The sequence below is a fragment of the Lissotriton helveticus genome, chromosome 8 (assembly GCF_964261635.1).
Source record: "Lissotriton helveticus chromosome 8, aLisHel1.1, whole genome shotgun sequence".
NCBI classification, from domain to species: Eukaryota; Metazoa; Chordata; class Amphibia; order Caudata; family Salamandridae; genus Lissotriton; species Lissotriton helveticus.
Window position 1 is genome coordinate 292,644,601 of NC_136069.1, and position 19,065 is coordinate 292,663,665.

Below are 19,065 nucleotides of genomic sequence, written 5' to 3' on the forward strand. Positions count from 1 at the left end.
TCCTGCAAAAAGTAAGAAATGTTCTAAATTGTATGAGCATTAATAAAAATTAAGATATGAAGAGTGCAGTGCTTGGAGCCACTCCGTATACACGGCTATTTAGATTCAACCTGTGACCCTTGAACTTATTCTGGGTGTTGTCAGTCTCTCCTCTGTAACATGGCTTCAATCCTAGCCAGAGCCGGTTAATTACATTTAAGAACAATCGATCAGATATTCTCAGTTCTTGCCTTTCCACAGAGTCTAAGCTGTAATAGCTTTTGTCCTCTCAGAAAATGACTGTGAATTTAACATACTTGTGTTTGCACCAATATAAGTTATATTGACTTCAGAAATCTGTGACCCGCCTGGTAGTGAATTTATACCACTAGGTTCATAATTCAGCGGCAATCATCCCTACGCTGGTCACCAGTGTACAGAAGTAAAGATTTAAAGACGCACTGTACTGTCCACCAGCATTAGGCCTATGTTAGGTATTCCTAAAAACCGACATAACACTAATAGGAAATCAACTTCCTCCTACTCTGCCACTGGTTGTCAGATGCTAGAGACCATAGAGATAAGTTTCATAAAAGGTGGCAAAGCGTTCCTTGCACAAGCAGACATTGACAGGAATGTGCTTCCAAACAGGTAAGAGCCAATGACTATTGGCTTGTTACAGTTGTGTTCAAAGTTTTTTGTGAAGCGGACAAACTAGATCGCTTTATGGTCATATAAAACTGAGTGATTTAGAACTAGAAGGTGTGAAGCCGTATTTTACTTGTTGCTTTCTGAAAGTAGACGAAGGCGGTTAGGTGTGAAAGTAGAAGGGTAATTTATTCCACGGTCTAGCAGTAGACTTCTCTCCAGAACAGTCTTTACTATTTATTTATTTATTAGTGGTAATAAAGCGATAGAGAAATCTGAAGATCTTAAGGAGCGAGTAGGAATTTTAAGTTCAACATTGGAAAATAAGAATTAGTTTAAATTGCCATATGGACAACCACAGATTGAAACTGAATACTTTTTTTATATTGGGGGAGAGGAGTATATACTTAACAAAGTGTAGGGGATAAGTAGTGCTCTTTTCTTAACCTGTACCCAGCATGGTGGCCACATTGTGACTGTGTTACAGACAATCGAAGATTTTCTCAGCTGCTTCCAAAGACATGTTATCGAATTCAATCTTAACCATAGGAACAGTATGGTGTGAGTGAAGGGAATGAAGAAGGCGCCATAAAACCTTTAGGCGAAAGAAGGAGGATCCGGACAGTGCTGTTAAATAGGGGTTCGAAAAACAGCTCAACGTCTGGTATTCCTATTTGACACATGTGCTGCAACTGTTACCTCTCCCTCCAATTGTAAAGCGCTCCCATATCCCTCGGGATCATGTTCGCGCTATATAAAACTTTATAAATAAATAAAAGAAAACATTCAAATTCCAGACAGCCTTAACTGGAGGGGTGGGGTCCAGAGAGTGGTCTCTCAACTGTATTGCATTAAGGATAGGCACCACTGGAAAGAAAAATGTTAGTTTTTCCTGGATTAAGCTTAATGTGGATCACAGCCAGCCAACAGCAGATAAACAAATGACTAGGTGAACTTACAACTTGCTGGTGTTCTGGTGGCGATGCCTAATCAACTGTTGTGTGACATTTGTGTAAAAGTGCACAAAAGACGTTCAAGCAGATGTATACAGATTAAGAGTACCTTGTTAAGAAAGGGGTCAGCTAATATAATGCTTTGCCAGAGCATCCATAACTGTACAGAGTTTGAAGATTAAGGGAGTGTCTTTGATGTTGAAAGTCTCTCAAAGGACGAGCAAAATTAGGGCTCCATTGTAATCAGCCTCCAATTGAAGGTCATCCAAAGAAGACAGCGCAGTCAGTTCTGTACTTCTACCAGTATGGAAACATGGTCTGACCTGGAACAAGAAACAAATGCTCTTCTACAAAACCATATAGCTGAGCAGCCACTGCTATTTCCTAGATTCTTCAAGAACAATTAAAAGTGAAATTGGTCTGATGTTATCCAGGAGAGCAGGATCCATATATAATGGACTTCTTTAGTACTGGAGTGATCACTGCTGTTTTCCATGATACAGGGATCACTATTCCAGTATTACAGATAGTGAAGATATTATAGTTTTTTGTGCTGCCTTAGTCACTGTAACAAGACCAACCATGCATCCTACACCACCAAGAGACAAGCTTGATGGTATATGCTCATCATTAGATCAAGAACAAACACATTTCAAAAACGTTAAGCTACATCCCCACCCAATGTTTTTTTCTAGAGACTACTATAGTTGTCATATCCTTTAACTCGATCATTGGCAAGTTGCCGGTATAGAGGACACAGAAACATACAGCAACCTAAAGCTCCGCTACTAAGAGGCATTCATTCAAATCATGACAAATCTCAGGAAGACAGAACTGTATGTTTTTATTGTTAACGAGAATGCGGTGTAAATATTTGGAACTGCAGTTTAACTGGACAACGTAAAACATGATGATATGAGATAAAGCATGTTTATAGTAAAGAAATCTGAATGTCCCCCCTACTGCTTGGGAGACCTGGTAAAGACAATATACCTTTAGAGAAAATGTGTAAATTACAAATGGCCATTCTGTCTTGCTCACCGAAAACATAGCTGTGCAAATGGATTGTATCCACAATGAAGCTTAGGAATTGTTGATCATGAATGCAAAATGCAATAACCGCCATTTCCCAACACTGATAACTGATTAATATATTTTTGCACACACATTAGGGAAACGAATTCAGAGCACAGTATTTCATCTGCTATGGCAAACACTTTAGAAAAACAAACTCTCATGCTTCAATGTGCAAACTTTGTGATATATTTCCTGCTCTTTTAGGCACTGCAAATAGAAACAATTCACAAGGTAGTGTACTGAAGCATGTGCATACCATTCTTTAAGTCTAACCTACGTATTTATATTTGCAGCCCAGCAAACTAACTAGGACATTATCTTTTCTTAGCACAAAATTGACCTAATGCCAAAGCGCAACATATTTTTCATAGTAATCTGACTATTGTGCATGAAAGATATTTAATGGCAATTTTGTAATAAGAATTGATAAACGCTGGTTTCTGAGTGCATAATACCGAACGTAAGAGCTGACCCAACTTGAGCGAAAGTAAGGCTTTTCTTTCTGAAAATGCTACAGTGAGTAAATACTTTGAAAGAATTCAAGATTGTTACAGTCGAACGAAAAACTAAGATATGACCAAATTTTCTGAAAACAAAGTGATTTCTGTAAACAGATATTGCCACCTCATCTTTAATACGTTAAGGAAATGGACCATTATTAATACTATGAACAAGGCCACAATTCTACGGTCTGCTCCACTGAGAAGCTTATGCTCCCCAGGCATGTGCAGGATAAGAAAAGCATTTAGGACGGAAAGTCCCATACGCAAACATATATTTTACACTTCTCTTGAGATATAGAACCTGTGACATTTCAATATCACATTCTTTTACAAACAGTGCTTAGCGCTATAAAAATATGCTACGATTAAAGGCAATCTGAAAAGTAAAAAGGTCAGTAACTTCCTAAGGTATTACACCACAGACTTATAAAGCTACACTCAAGCAGCCTGAGTGCAGTGTTTGAAGAACCGGTCATCACCTGTGCAATGTTGAGGTAGTAAACTGCCCCCTCCCTGGGAGTGATGGTTTTATATCCTCGCTGGGCAGAAAGGTCTGGCTTATCGTCTTTTTGATACAATGCTCTGCGCTCAGTCTCGCCTGGATTTTTACATATCGGAGTAGGTATTGATGACAAGCAACAGGTCAAAGAGAGACGAGTGCAGTTAGTTAAAATGTCAGTTATAATAACTATCAGTTAGCCAGACCTTTTTGAAAAGACAGGCATAGAAAACTCTCAATGATGACAGGTCATGAAACAACAAGCACTTCTGCTAGGAAATAAAAGCATAAGAGATTATTAAATGAAAAAAATCAGCAGCCTCAAACGTGTTATGCTGGGAAACCAAACATAAAATTATACCTTGTACATTTACTTCGGTTTTGGGTCTAGGCTACATAAAATGTCTGTTAAAATTCTTTTCAATAACACTTTACATAAGTCAGCATTGATAATTAGTGCCAATCTTCAGGAGGAGGAACCACAGCAATGCAAATGAACAGCTGATATGAGATCATTAATAGATCATTAATAGATCGGAAAGTTGACATCATAAGCCTGGTTGTTGAATGGCTTTATGGCAATTGTTTTTCTTAACCACCACAGTCAAACTGGTACAAGTGCTTTGGCAAAGGTGGGGGTGATCCTTTCAGCTCTGCAAAGGCCTGCTTTGTTTTCCTCTGCCGGCGGGTTCAGCTTTACAAAGAACATTAAAAAAATCTCACATGGACTCAAATTCATCAATGCGTTGCTTTGTGTTTCCTTGTCGGATCTGTCGGAGAGTCTTGTATTTGTCACGGCCAGCTTTAACGTTCTCAGCATGAAGGACATCGTTTTGAGTTTTCTTAGTATCATCCCTGGCATGGGCCAACTCCGAACTCAGCGCCTGCGAGGAAGAGTAGAAAAGCATAGGAATACGATAAGGACCTTTATATTCCAGAGGGTCTGTAATCAAACAAATTATTTCTTTACAGGTGTGAACTACTCTTGGGAAAAAATAGCATCAGCTCCTTAAACCTATGGGCAGTACTCGGGCCAGATGTTTTAAGCAGAACCATATAGCGCTGTGACAAAGCATAATCGTAAATTACAAATATGAACATTTAAGAATGAAACAAAATTAGGGAGGGCATGTAATACACCATAAATATGTCACCTGCTGACAGTAACGGTTCCTGAAGAATACTATGGCTGTATTGATACAACTGCGCACAAATATAAAAAGCGTGGCTGGTGTGCCTGCGTCCAATGAATCCCACATCCAGGGTGTTACATTAAATGCAGCTACATGCAAGGTACTCCAAGCATCCTGATACAGTAGTAGTGTATCCCCGGCCCTATCATTCTCGATCTTTAGGTGCATGAGTCACAACGATAGTATGAGCAATACCTGAACATCCAACGGTACCTTTTTAGGTCTCGCTTGCGAGATTCAATGCATACAGCAATGGGCTTGCAGCGCGCCCATTACATGACATTTGTTGGCTTCAATGTCACTCATGCCTTTTAACTGGCAAGCTGGCTTCGCTTCCTCCTCTTCTGGCTGGTGCATAAATCAAGAACTGAATACTTCAGCTTGATTGTGGTCCTTCCTTTGAATGCACTAGATTGAGGCACTACTTCTTTTTGTCTTCATCCATGGCACCCTTGTTGAACCTTTTGCCATTTGCAGATGTGTTTTACTATGCCACACACACGTCAAAGAAGCCCTTTGCTCCTTTGAAATGGATGTTTGTGACAACAGATGTTTGCCAAATGGCTTATTTGTTTTTTTAAATTTTCCACGCTTGGGAGGATTAACTGATTACAAGGGTGTTGAGCCAATCCATAACAATCATGGCCTCACCTTTGAGACAATTGGCTCGGCCATTGCCTTTTGCTCATGCTGTATAGCAAGGGCATTGCAGACTTTGGAAATGATTTATAGCTATGCTGTATAGCAGCATAGCTAATCATATAATGGGTTTTGATGCATTCAGCACTAATTCACTTAAAGTGCATTAGCCCAGCCTGCATCATAGCGCTTTTACAATTGGTTTTGACCACACCTCAAAGCATTTACGCTGTTGTACAGCATGGCTACAAAACATTGCCAAGGCCCATAGTGCTCACATGTGTATCCTATTGGCTGTGCTAATTTTTAGGTCTCGGCTAGCGTAGGCTGCGCATGCGCAGTCTCGCTGGCGAGATCTTATGTCTTCTAGTAGGGAGGTAAACGAGCTAACTCTATTGGCCAGCCATTGGAGAAGAGCTGTGTCCATCACTTTAAGCCCCGTCCGTTTCGGATTGAGGGGCGTGTTTTTTGCGGTCCTTTCTATCCATGACATCATCGGACCAAAACACGCCCGCAGTCTGAAAGGGACGGGGCTTACAGATGGTGAGCGCATGTTCCTGGGTGCCCCTTCCGGTGTATGTTTTTAAAGGGTTATAATTTGGCATTTGTGATGGAAAGTCGGGCCCAATGCGTAGAAGATGGACACAGTACGACAGAATATAAATATATATATACACATGTAAATTACTTGTACTTAAGCTTGCTGCTAGAAGACTTGTGCGTATCCGCTATCAATGGCTTTTTCTCTTTCTATGACTACTGCCAAGCCTCTCTAGTGCTTACTGCTGTTGCCAGAGCAACGGAACCCGAAGGTGGTGCCTAATCGACGTCAGAATCTCATTCTCGAGCCGCGGGATTCCAAATGGCGGCGATGGGATACGAGTTCAAACACAACGGAGGCAGCTTAGTGCCCGGCCCATGAAGCGGATCCGTTTCACCCGCGGGAGCCCCCGGGCGCAAGAGGAGGAAGAGGACGACGGGCCGGAGCTCGACCCGGAGGAGGGTAAGGACCCCATGTGCAAAAGCAGAGGAATGTGTGAGCTATCAACAGAGGGGAGGGAGCACTACACCCGGGAGATCCTTTCACTGACAGCTGGGTCAAGACCTCCGTTCAGGTGGTAGCTGTGGCCTCAGACTGAGGATCGGAGACTTCACCCTAATTGTGGGTTGTGCCTGGCGCAAGGTGAACATCTCTGGGGTTTAGGAAAGTAGGGCATTCCCTGCCAGGAGTTTTACTTCTTCCTGCGAGGGGGAGTCCCACGGGCTCCCAGCTCTTTCTAGAGATACCTTCTTCACCTCACCCTGTATGCGCTGCCTTGGTGCACACTGCGCCGCAGCCTTCTTTGTCCTGTCTGCTTGATTGACTGGATCTTTTTCTTCAGTGCTATGGCGATATTATGACAGAATCCGTCCCCTTGACCCTGCTCGGATTTCCATTCCCCGTTGACACTTGTCATCCCACCCTGAAGCTGTCTAAGGCGTCTCTTTTGCCGACTCTGATCACGACCTCCGGCAGTCATCCTGTGTTGCTCTCTCGCTTGTCCAGCAGCTGCTCTGCGTGCTCCTGTGCGCAATCAGTGCACCCTTGCTTTCAGCGTTTGCCTTTCCCTGTGATAGATTGCATCCGCCGGTCCTTTCCCAGCGCAGGTCATTCGCCATCTTACGTGCTCACAATGGGTCTCCATCCTAGGCTACTGCCAGTGCACGCCAGTCTCCTTGACCTCTCACTGAGCACATTTGGCATTTGTCGGTGTGCTGTTTTACCTGGGCAGTTTCTCTGCCCTGTGCTTCCCTGCCAGTGGTGCTTCTCTCTGTCCTGTGTGCTTACCTGCCAGTGCCGCGTTTCAATTTCCCATTGTGTACACTGCCCGGTCAGTGTCGCTTTTCCCTTCCCTGTCAATTACGCTTCTCCCTGCCCTGTGGTGTGCGCTGCCCCTTCTCCCTGTCCTATGATGTGTGTACTGCCATGTCAGGGGTGTTTGTTTCTGCTCAATGGGGTGTGCTGCCCTGCCCTCTGTGCCGTTTCTCCCAACCCTGTGGTATGTGCTGCCCTGTCAGTGTCCCTTCTCCCTGCCCTCTGGTGTGCGTTTGTCAGTGCCGTTTCTCCCAGCCCTGTGGTGTGTGCTGAACTGTCGGTGCCGCTTCTCTATGCCCTGTAGTGTGCGCTGCATGATCAGTCTCCCTTCTCCCTGCCCTCTTTTGTGTGTTTGTTAGTGTCGCTTCTCCTTGCCCTGTGGTGTGTGCTGCTCTGTCGGTGCCCCTTCTTCAACTCTGTAGTGTATTTTTCTCTGTCCGTGCCGCTTCTCTCTGCCCTGTAGTATGCGCTGCCCTGTCAGTGCCCCTTCTCCCTGCCCTCTGGTGTGTGTTTCTGTCAGTGCCCCTTCTCCCTGCCCCGTAGTGTGTGCAGCTCTGTACTTGTTCTTAAGCTTGCTGCTGTCTGAAAGCAGTGAGGCTGGTGTTGAAAGCCAAGTGGCCCTTTACTCTCTCCAGGTGCCCCTTTGCTCTCGCCACACCTATGCCTACAAATAGCAAAGGCTCATTCGCAGCTTGTACTCCTTTCCTAAATGGTATGTACTGAATGAAGGAGGGTGGCTGTGAGCGTCCGTGGGGCCGCTGCGGTATACCGGGAGTCCTTTGCCTCACCTCGGTAGCGGGCAGGCTGCAGCTTGCTGTGAAGGTGGCGTTGTTAGGGCCTGGCATCCCCCAAACCTCCCGCCGGAGCTGGTCGTTGTAAGATCCGGTCGCATCATGTCCCTGTGTGTTCTAGCGCCCAGGCCCTCCCCCGCGCCCGATCTCCGTCCAGCTAGGCCCTGACGTTTCGCTTCCTGAAACGAACCTGTCACAACAACAGCAGCAGGCTGTGTTCAAGGCCATCTTAGTTTTTAAACTTCACTTCTTATCAGAAGATATATCCGAGCACATTTTTGGGTAACAGTGACGCATCCAGGTGCAAAGTTGATTTGTCAACCTGCGTCACCACCCTCTGATCCTACTGCTGGCGAAGACTTCTAGCCACTTGTTTTTAAATCCCAGAAATTGAGAGAAGATAGTATTTATATGTAATAAAATACACAGCATAAGAAAACTAGGTGACATGCACATTATGTAGTGTAGATTAAGTAAATTAGTTAATTGTTTACACATGGGTGTGTTTGAGGTGCCTACTTCCCTTCAATGCATTTAAAGTGCCTGATGAATTTAATTTTGCGTTAACCTTTTTTTTAAAAAATTCTCTTCCAGAGCTGACAATTATTTTGACGATAGGCACTCGGACATCTTACTAACCCCTCTACTGTTCCTCCATGTGTTAGCCTTGCATTTGTGTTTCTGGGACACGTTCAACTGAACAATTAACACTCCTTAGCACACGTTTATCAACGGTTGAAGCTCCTCAATTAGGCAGTATGTATAGTCAGTACAGATATGATAATAAACACAATTCTCTTTTTTTTTTTTCTTCTTTTTTTTTCCTTCTTGGACATTCAGCGGAATGGCACCTTGTCCAGAGATGAGCCGAGATGAGCCGCTTGGTCCCAACATTGTTCCACTGGTTCCCCATGCAAGCCCCAATTAGTTTCAAAACGCTGTCTTGGGTCCAAGCCCCTATTTGACCAAGCTGTAGCCTTACTATCAGGAACGTGATAGCAGAGGGAGGGATGGAAATGTGCAATCGGTAAGGATCCGCTAAGCCCAGCTTCTCTGTAGTGGGGCTATCTCCAGGGAGGTCCTGATGCTTTCCATTAAACTTTGGAGGAGCTGCTTTTAAGTCCAAATGCATGTTTCACCAACACCGTTCTAGCATGCAGTTTTTTTTCGTGAATAGCAAGGCAAGCAGCATTGAACAATAGCTTTTTTAACATTAATATTATTCCCTTCAATACGTTTTTGCAATAAATGCTATAAATAACAGATATTTATTTTGGTGTATTTAGTGGGACTCAGTTCATTGACCAATAATGGATGTAAAGAGGAGTTGGCCTTTCTGTGTTGACATTGGCCTTTCTGTGTTGACCACTCCCCGCACTAATTACAACATTTCCAAAAGGGAACACAGGAAAACAGAAAATGAGTCGCACATTGACCTTTTTAAATCCAGACCCCATCCATTAAAAACAGCATAGAGTCAATGTATAGGGACAGAAGGGTGTCATAGGTAAGTAATACTAGCATAATGTTGATGCTGCTGTCTATTAAGTGAATGTTAATGAGAATTAAAATTTCCCTGCTACTTTTTTTTGGTAACTTTTTTCCCCACTTGTTATTACTCCCGTAACCACTTTCGGAACAAATTCAACATCTCGCTTCTACTGGTGACTCAAGCAGATCCATAACCAGTCACCTTCAGGTTTTATTCCTTGTCCTTCGTTATACTTGGACCCCTATCTCCATCACCTTTTTCTCTTCATGGACATTCTAACCAGTAACCCATGTCTGTATACATACTCCCAGACCTGCCCTGAGCTTTTCTAGCTCATTTGCTAATCCTTTGGGCCCACAACAATAAGTGCCTTGCGTCACAGCTACTCAGATCTAAGCCCCATGGTGTATTGGGTGGTATTCAGGCTGCTTTCTAATTGGCAGTTTGTAATTTATTTTAGTTTCATTTGTATATCTCTTTATATCCAGGGTGACCTGCTGAAGAACTCTGGGAGAATTGTTAGAATGTTATTTTATAGGGTGTAATTGGTTAAAAGGATGTCTGTAGTGCACTCTAAGGAACGTAGTTTAGTGTTCTGCATGATGATTTGTGGATTGCTGTTGTGTTGGGATCCTGTAGCTGCGCTTAAGTGTGAACTGAAGGCAAATGAGATCTATGTGCATATGTAGCTGTGTCTACCATCGTCAAGTCGGATATTGGTTCTGTTTCATGTGTAGATGCAACCCCCAGTCCTCTTGGGGAAGAGCCAGGCCTGTACAACTGTCATTGCCTTGGATGTTTCTGGACTTTGCCAGAAGAGAGGTACATAATTTTGATGCCTACATGGAGGAGTTTCCAACGATCTGTAGGCTTACCAATCTAGACAAAAGCTTATATTGTGCTCTTCCCTTTGAAATTGTGCCGAGATAAATTATCTATCAGTGCTCCCTGTAGGCAATGCAGCTCATCATGAATGCTGAGTGTTTGGCCATTCATTGGTAAAGAGTAAAGGCCCTGGTGATTTTGCAAAGGCATAACTATATTATTTGTCTGCTGAATGCTTTGTTCTTTGAAGTAATTGGAGTAGAACGAGTGGTCATCTGGATTGAAAGGACTATGATTCTATTAGCCTGGTGCATCTGTGGGCAACAAATGTTAAAGAATTCCCGTGGTGTAGAGTGCACTTCTTTAACTTGGTAAACTTGAGAGGTTTGAAAGGATGTAGTCCATTATTAATTCCAGCTTTCTCATGTCAGTAGATGCCGTCAAGGGAGTGCCGAGTTCAGGGAACCAAGTGACAGCAGGCTGGTAGTTATTTCATATTCCACAATCTGGGATTAGGGTTTGCATGAGTTATTTCAGATTGGTCCTTGGCATCCATTGGTCCTTACCACTTGGGGCTGAGGGGGACACTGGGAGTAAGATGCTGTAGGGACTGTTACTATGCAGAGCTTGGGGGCCTGAAATCACAATCCAGAACTTCTAATGAATGAATGTTTTTCAAGTCATCATGCTTTTGATCAATAAGGGTTTGGAGATAGCAGCCAGTCTTTTGCAAAAGGTGTTCATATAGTGTAAGGCTTCTCTAAGATACTACACAACGAGAACAAGGTCACTTGAGGGTATTCAAGCAAACCTAGACTTACTAGTTTTTTTCTTCTTTTCTCTATGATACTGCCATAGTTGGCCTAAATGAAGTGCTGCCCAATGTTGACACAGAGAAGCTGGAGACTTCCAGTCTGAGCTAGGCCTTCTATTGGTGACTCTGTGTGTGTGGCGCTCTGTGTGTGTGGCGCTCTGTGTGTGTGGCGCTCTGTGTGTGTGTGTGTGGCGCTCTGTGTGTGTGTGTGGCGCTCTGTGTGTGTGTGTGGCGCTCTGTGTGTGGCTCTGTGTGTGTGTAGGTGCAAATGCAATAGGTCTTGCATTGGCGAGAGATTAAGCTATTAGCATTGTAAATGACAATGCCATTTATTTATCTGTTTTCAAAACCAACACATAAATAAAAAAAATGTCATTTACAATGCCAATAGCTCTAACGTTTGCAAAGACGCGACCATTTCATTGAAAATGCTTGTTGTTTTAAGCTTCTAACTTCTGAGATCACCCAGCTGTAGCATCCCGGATATATACATTCTCAGTTCACTATATCCACCCGATTTCCAATGAGGCAAAGAAGGTCTTCTCTCCAGTACTCAGAAACAGTATACACAAGCCTTCAAGGGAACTGCTCTGTGTAGCTTGGATTTTGTCTTTAACAGGAGTGTAACCCATAAACCATGTTGAGATTAGGGTAGGTATGTAAAATAAACAACATTATCTCAACTGGTATAGTTAAGGAAGGCAGTTTGACATGCAAATACAATACTTTACACGAAAAGGAGAGGCCAGGAGACTGTAGGTTAATTTTTTAGAAAGTGCATTAAGCATCATGTATTTAGGAAAGAATTAGACATAAATAAACATACAGTTATATCAGCACTGTAAACAGTAAATGCGTGTACAACCCAAATTGAACTCGGTGCTAGTTTGTGTAGGTGACACAAAAAGTGGCGACAAGTGACAATTAGTGGTCAGCGGATGAGAACGGCGTAGTGTGCTAATGTGAGCAGATATATACAGTGAATAGGGTGGTTCCAGATACAGATTAACAAATGGGGAAAGAATTGGTAATGATTTCCTGGCACCACAGAGGCTGCGCCTTTAGTTGTGCTGAAGGGTTGACGGCGTTTCGATCCTGTTACTACGGATCATCATCAGGACAGGGTTGTATAAATTGTCATAGTGCTTGGTAGAAATCGGAGAATCGCGACACAAGTGGCTGTTTTCCTCCCATGTAGCGGTTTTCCTCCCCCGGATGAATTTATCCACACAACGCACACTGCTGTGGCGGTGCAATCTTCAAATTAGACCAGACATGACCCCAGATCCACTCGACTGGCCCGTCTTCCTTTCCGCACACGCCTGTGGCGGCCTCCTATGTCCGTGGCGGTGCAACTTTCTTTGCGGCTCGCATGCCGTTTCTTCGATAGGACACAATCGGAAGGTTTTCCAGGCTGCCGATTCCCTGCCGGGACGCGGTTCTCCGGTTTCTACCAAGCACTATGACAATTTATGCAATCCTGTCCTGATGATGATCCGAAGTAACCGGATCGAAACGCCGTCGACCCTTCAGCGCAACTAAAGGCGCAGCCTCGGTGGTTCCACAAAATCATTACCATTTCTTTCCCCATTTGTTAATCTGTGTCTGGAACCACCCTATTCACTGTATATATCTGCTCACAATAGCACACTGCGCCGTTCTCGTCCGCTGATCACTAATTGTCATTTGCGTCGCCACTTTTTGTGTCACCTACACAAACTAGCACCGAGTTCAATTTGGGGTGTACACGCATTTACTGTTTACAGTGCTGATATAACTGTATGTTTATTTATGTCTAATTCTTTCCTAAATACATGATGCTTAATGCACTTTCTAAAAAATCAACCTAGAGTCTCCTGGCCTCTCCTTTTCGTGTAAAGTATTGTACTTCCATGCCAAACTGCCTTCCTGAACTATACCAGTTGAGATACTGTTGACTGTGTAGCTTGGAGGCTGCTTCTACAAGAGTCATCCTCCACATACAAAAGACAGAGAGCACTGTGAGCAAGAGTGGCACCTCAAGAGCGTTCTGTTGCTGACAGCAAATCGGGCTGTACTTGCATCACTTACCATGGCCACAAGCACACAACGCACAGTCCGAAATCAGACAAAGTAACAATCTCAGACAAGAGGTATACTGTCTCAACCAAAATCATGTAGACAAAGTTTCACAAGGAACTAGCACATACATATTGTAACAAATTGGTTATTAGTTGAGGGAGGTGACCACCCACCTCAAGTAATAATCCCAATCCTTATTAGGGTGAACCCTTAAAGTCACTAAATTACACCCCTTGTCTCACTCCCCCGCTGGCTATGGTAGTACAGAGCAGACAGGCCCACCTTAGGACAAAGTGTTAAGTATTCCTGCAGTACCAAACCCGTGATAAAGTCACAACAAAATAAAAATCCCATTTGTAGAAAATCCCATTTGTAGAAAAATGGAGTAAAGTCGAATAAACCTAACGACGAAATGATAAAAATCCAATAAAGGGAACGTGCAACGTAATTTTTTTAAAGTGAAAAAAACCAAAAAACAAACAGTGACAAAAATAAATAATCCACATTTGTAAAGCGCACAATCACCCGTTAGGGTCTCTAGGCGCTGGGGGCCGTCGGGAAGATTAAGCAAGCTATTGCCCAGAGTCACATGGTGCTAGGATAACCTGCCGCCGGAGCCGGGGATCGAACCGTGATCCCCAGATTCCAGCGTCAGTCGCCCTGGCCGCGGCGCCACACCTCTTGGCGTAAAAGAGTAAAGCAACAATTACAGTCAACCGGTCGTGGTAGACCAGGACTTAAGAGCAACTTGAGGGCGACCGCAATGGGGCATGACTTATGTACAGAAACCATGTACTACAAAGGATTTACTTTGGCTCTTAGTATCAAAAATGAAAGTCTTAAATCTTCAGCAGCGCAAGGTAGCAGGCTGTAGCCAAAGAAGATTCCAAGAAGTCAAATAACTGTTGGACTTGGGACTTGTGAAGCTGTTGGTTTTGGCAGGAAAAGTTTACAGTGGGAGAAATTCAAATTTCACACCAAGGGAAGTCCTCTCTCCGACCAGACACTTCGCCTGGTTAAAATTTCTACATTCACACTTTCTGAGCTTGGAATCCTTCAGCACAGCCAGGCTGTAGCCAAGGAGAGCTCCTTAAGGCCAGATACCTTTTCCACGAGGTCCTGCTGAATTGGATTTGCCACTGCAGAGAAGCTCAGAGTGGATGACACCTGAAGCTTCAGTCCAGTGATAACGCAAGTTGGGCGGATCGGCATTGCAGGATGGTCCTGGTCCTGTGGAGATCTCAAAGTCCCAGGTTTTATGGGGTGGGAGAAGTCCAACTAGACAAAGCCAATGGTTCCAGAATCTTAGGAACAGCACTTGGGGATCAGTGCTCACTCAAGCAAAGGCCAACAGCAGGTCAGGTCCTCTCTGAACCGGAACAAAAGCAACTCAGGACCAGTTATGCCCTAGTTAAGGGCTCATCAGCTGGGTACAGCTTGGTTCGTCACCTTTTATGTGTTCAATGTAACGCTCTAAGTGGCATGGGTATGCCCAGACGTGGGTCCTGTGCTCACTGTCACTGAAACTAGCCTGTACCAGGCTCACACACCCATAATTAGGGAGAAACTGGTCCTGGGTTGCTTGTGTTCCAGTTCAGGGAGGACCTGGCCTGGCAGTTCGGGTTGGACTGTTCCCATGAGGTTCATGGTTAGGACTGATTTGCATATGGCAGGCTGCAAACTAAGGTAGCAAGGTGAGCAAAAGAACAATGGGTTGGGATGCTATGCTGAGCAATTGTCAGTGGTTAGACAAACTCTAAGTATTCTTCTCAATCTTCTGTGGGTTTCATGTACTGCCCTAAGTGCCATGGTTACTCCAAGACATGGGTCCCACACTCACTGTCACTGGAACCAAGCTGTAGCCGGCAGACAAGCCCATAACTAGAGCAAACCAGTCCTGGGTTCCGTGTTACAGTTCATGAAGGACCAGACTGTTCTCATGACAAGCAAGGTCAAGACTGATTTGCACATGGCTGTGTCCAAACTAGGGTGGCATGGTTAGCAAAAGAATTATGGATTCGGATGGTACCCTGAGCGACTGCCAGTTGTTATACAAATCACAATCATTTCTCCAATCACCCTTCTTGTGTTACATTTGCCAACTGTGCCAAGGAAAATTGGCCTTAGGAGGATCAAGCAGGGAAAAGGTAACTTTCTAAAAGTTACTTTTCATTCATATTTATAAACAAGCATTGGCATAGCCAATAGGTCTTGCCTTTGGGACCTTATAAGGGTTTACCCATGCAACAGTTGATGTTGTTGTACCAAGAATATTATGCTGCATAACTAAATACTTATAAGGTCCGAAAGGCAAGACCTATTGGCTATGCCAATGCTTGTTTAATGTGAAAGGGTGAGTACATGCACTGCTGCAATTCATTTAATGGGACAGTACAGACAGTATGGTGAGTACCAGTACTTCTGTATTGAAGCACTAAGACATACTGCCTGTCGCATTTTTAGGCTGACTGATGTCTTAAATAGTTGGGGAGTGGGAGGAGCAGTATTTTACCACCTTAAACAGAGGTAAAAGAACAATATTACACAATTAGGTAAAAACTCTAGGGTATGTACAACAAGTAAGATAATGGGTGAGTCCACGTCGTTGCTTGTGATCTTTAGTTGTTATTATTCATGATGCACTTGGTGTTCAAAACAGCCAACGCGTTTAGCCCAGACATGGGCTTCTTCAGGGCAAGACAACTGTGAGTAGGAGCGCCTCAAGGTATGGTGGATGTCCAATATACATCTAGTCCATCGTGGGACAGAGGATTTGGGAGGTACAAAACCTCTAAGTGTTGTAGAAAAGGTGGTCCAAGATTATAGGAGGAAAAAGTAATCTGCCTCCCTTGGTCTGAGCCGAGGTGGGGATATGGGTATTTGTTTGGAGTGCTCAGTGTTCGGGCAGTCTTCAGCGCCGTTCCGTCCTAGCTAAAGATGCTTTCGTGGTTGTTTTGAACACCAAGTGCATCATGAAGAAAAGCAACTAAAGATAACAAGCAACAACGTGGACTCACTCATTACCTTACTTGTTGTACATACTCAAGAGTTTTTACTTTCATATATTGCCTCTCATACCCCTGTGGAATAATATTGTAATTTGTGGTCATGTGGCAGCTGGCCATCTGAGGTGGGCAAAATCTTACTACTTTTTGTGACTTGTCTTGGCGGTGCAATCCTCTGCAACCCCACTGCCTGTTTCGCCTACCAGTAAAGGTAAAAGAATGTCTCCTACTGAATTTTTTGTTTGATAAGCTGCTTTTTGGAGAAAACTTAGCAGTATTTTTCGACCTTTCTAATGTAATACAGAACACCACACAATAACAACATAAAAAAAGCAACAAAAACCTAACAGTGCAAAAAACAAATAACAGTCAAAATGCATCACAAATGTTCTGGTCAGCCTCACATGGTCACCATAACAAATCTGGTTTCATCATAAAAAAATATATTTGTGCCAAGCATTGCCTTATATGATCCACCGCCACACTATGTAATAGATCCAGCAGAAATGTTTGGTGATCCGGCTTTATAGTCAGGAGCACGGAACAAGAGCCGACCCTCTATTCTAAACACAGCTACTTCATCTGGGAAGCTCCACTGAATGGATCAGTCTTTTGGTGCAATGACGTGCGAACCCGCTGGGTGTGTTATAGTCAATTTCTCTAGTCGGTTACAACTTTAATTGAAAGGAAACAAAGGCAGTAACCAGTAACATGCAAGGGAGATCTTGTGCTCCCAAAAACAAACTTTGTGGCAACCTTCCTGTGACCTCGGAGTGCATTAATTTCTAAATTCACTTACCCAAGTTCCTCAGCAGCCTTGATGAGCTGCATTCCTTGTAGGAGCTTGAGACTGAATAGACACGAAATGCGTAAGTCACAAGGTATCTTATCTTAATGCGCTCGTTCGACATACGGCACACTTAACAGACTGTCTGTGTGAAGTGCACGTGCCCGTTGTGGTAACAAAACCAGCCTCTTGCCCTCGAGGGGTCGATTCATATATCAGACATACTACATGGAAGCCAGTTCCGTTCCGAGCAAATAACCTGAAGTTGCCAAGCTCGCGAAGTTAATCGGACCAGCATGAATCCGGTCACTATTTGGCTACGATTCGTTCAGGATCACGCAAGATATGCAAATGTTTTGTAAGATTTTGTGAGTCAGGGATTATAAATGTGTTCCTCGGGTAGAATTATGTAGAGAGAAAAACAAGTAAAGCGACATGATGATCGCAGTGACCACAATTAGTGCACAAACTGACACAGCCCACTGAACGGGACAAAATCAACTCCAAACAAAGATGGCGTTGGCGTGCAGTCTACAAGAGTCTGTCCGTTGCCAGGCAACTAGGATACAAAAGCTGCGTTATCAGATGCAAGCGCACACGCCCGTTAAAGTAAACAAAGATGGCGTCAGGCTGTCCACATGGGCTGTCCTAAATGTGGACACGGCCTTAACCCAAAAGCCCGGTTGCCAATCACATGCCCTAGTTTAACAGAAACGAGGACGAGAGCCAATTGAAAAGAAGGGTGTGGCTTAAAGCCCCTTTTCTGAAATCGTATTGATTCCAAAAGCCCTCACATGGCGAGAGCAACGCATGCGTGCTGTAACGCTAGGCGAGACCTAAAAATCACATTTCACCATTGAGTTGGGCTTTTTTTTATTTTTATCTTTTTTATTAACAATTAACAAACAAAAGACACCAGGTGACAGCGAACAGTTGATATATAGGTTCATACATCAAACAATACATAAAGAATGATGATCAAGGGATCACAGGGACTCCTGCGCCTCCTCTTCTTCCAAATTGGCCGGGGGCATACAGATGTCTCCGCGGTGGTGGTTCCAGTCTGCCCAAATCTTACCCCACTTTTGGGGACAGCCTCTAGAGGCATAGATTGATCTCTCCCTAAACATGCACCAGTCCCTGTCTTCCAACCATTTCGCGACCCGGGGTGGCTGTCCTGATCCCCACAGCTAAGCAATGTTGCGCTTGGCAACCATACACGCAACGTTACCCACTGCCGCCTGTACGCACAAATATCTGTGGGTTCCAAAACATTTAAAATACATCTACAAGCCTCTGGCCGGATCTCCACCCCCAAAACCTCTCACAGCTTATCATGAATCTCTACCCAATAAATCTGTACCTCCATACAGTGCCACAAAATATGCATAAATGTGCCAGGTTCTCCACATCCCCTGCGAAATTCCCCACTTTCTGACCTATCCATTAAAACCAGACGGGGCCCCATGACATATGATCTGTGAAGACTCTTTAGCTGCACTAATCTGAGCCTCATCTGTATTGCCATTACTCGTGGAGAGGAAACCGCCCCCCGCCAATCCTCATCGTCCAACTCAATTCCATCTGCACTCCACTGAGTCCAAGTAATATCAGCGGGTCTTCTGAGTTATTGATGAGTTTTCTATATATTAGGGAGATGGTCTTCTCCGGGAGAAGACCATCCAACACACGATCTTCAAAGGGGGAAGCATTTGGGAGTAGTGCGGCTATGTGTGAGTAGTGCGTGCCTGACCTGGAGATAGCGGAAGTATTCCTCATCGTGAATATGATATTGCTGTTAGAGGCAATCGAACGTGTGAATTGTATCTTTCCCCCAGACGTATTTAATCTGTGTAATCCCGATAATTTCCCACTTATCGAACCCCTTAGATTTCAAAAGGCTACCTAATCGCTCTGAACTCAATAGTGGGGTGGCGAGTGTTA

The 19,065-nt window shown here is 44.0% G+C and overlaps 1 protein-coding gene across 1 annotated transcript in view; it reads right to left on the reverse strand.

Moving 5' to 3' along the window:
• Positions 1–2,407: 2,407 nt before the first annotated feature.
• Positions 2,408–19,065, reverse strand: part of RDX (radixin) — a 596,536-nt gene continuing 579,878 nt past the window's right edge. Inside the window, exon 14 of the mRNA XM_078657059.1 lies at positions 2,408–4,543. Coding sequence (XP_078513185.1) covers positions 4,379–4,543 — 165 coding nt within the window. The 3' untranslated portion in view covers positions 2,408–4,378. The remainder of the gene's footprint in view (positions 4,544–19,065) is intronic.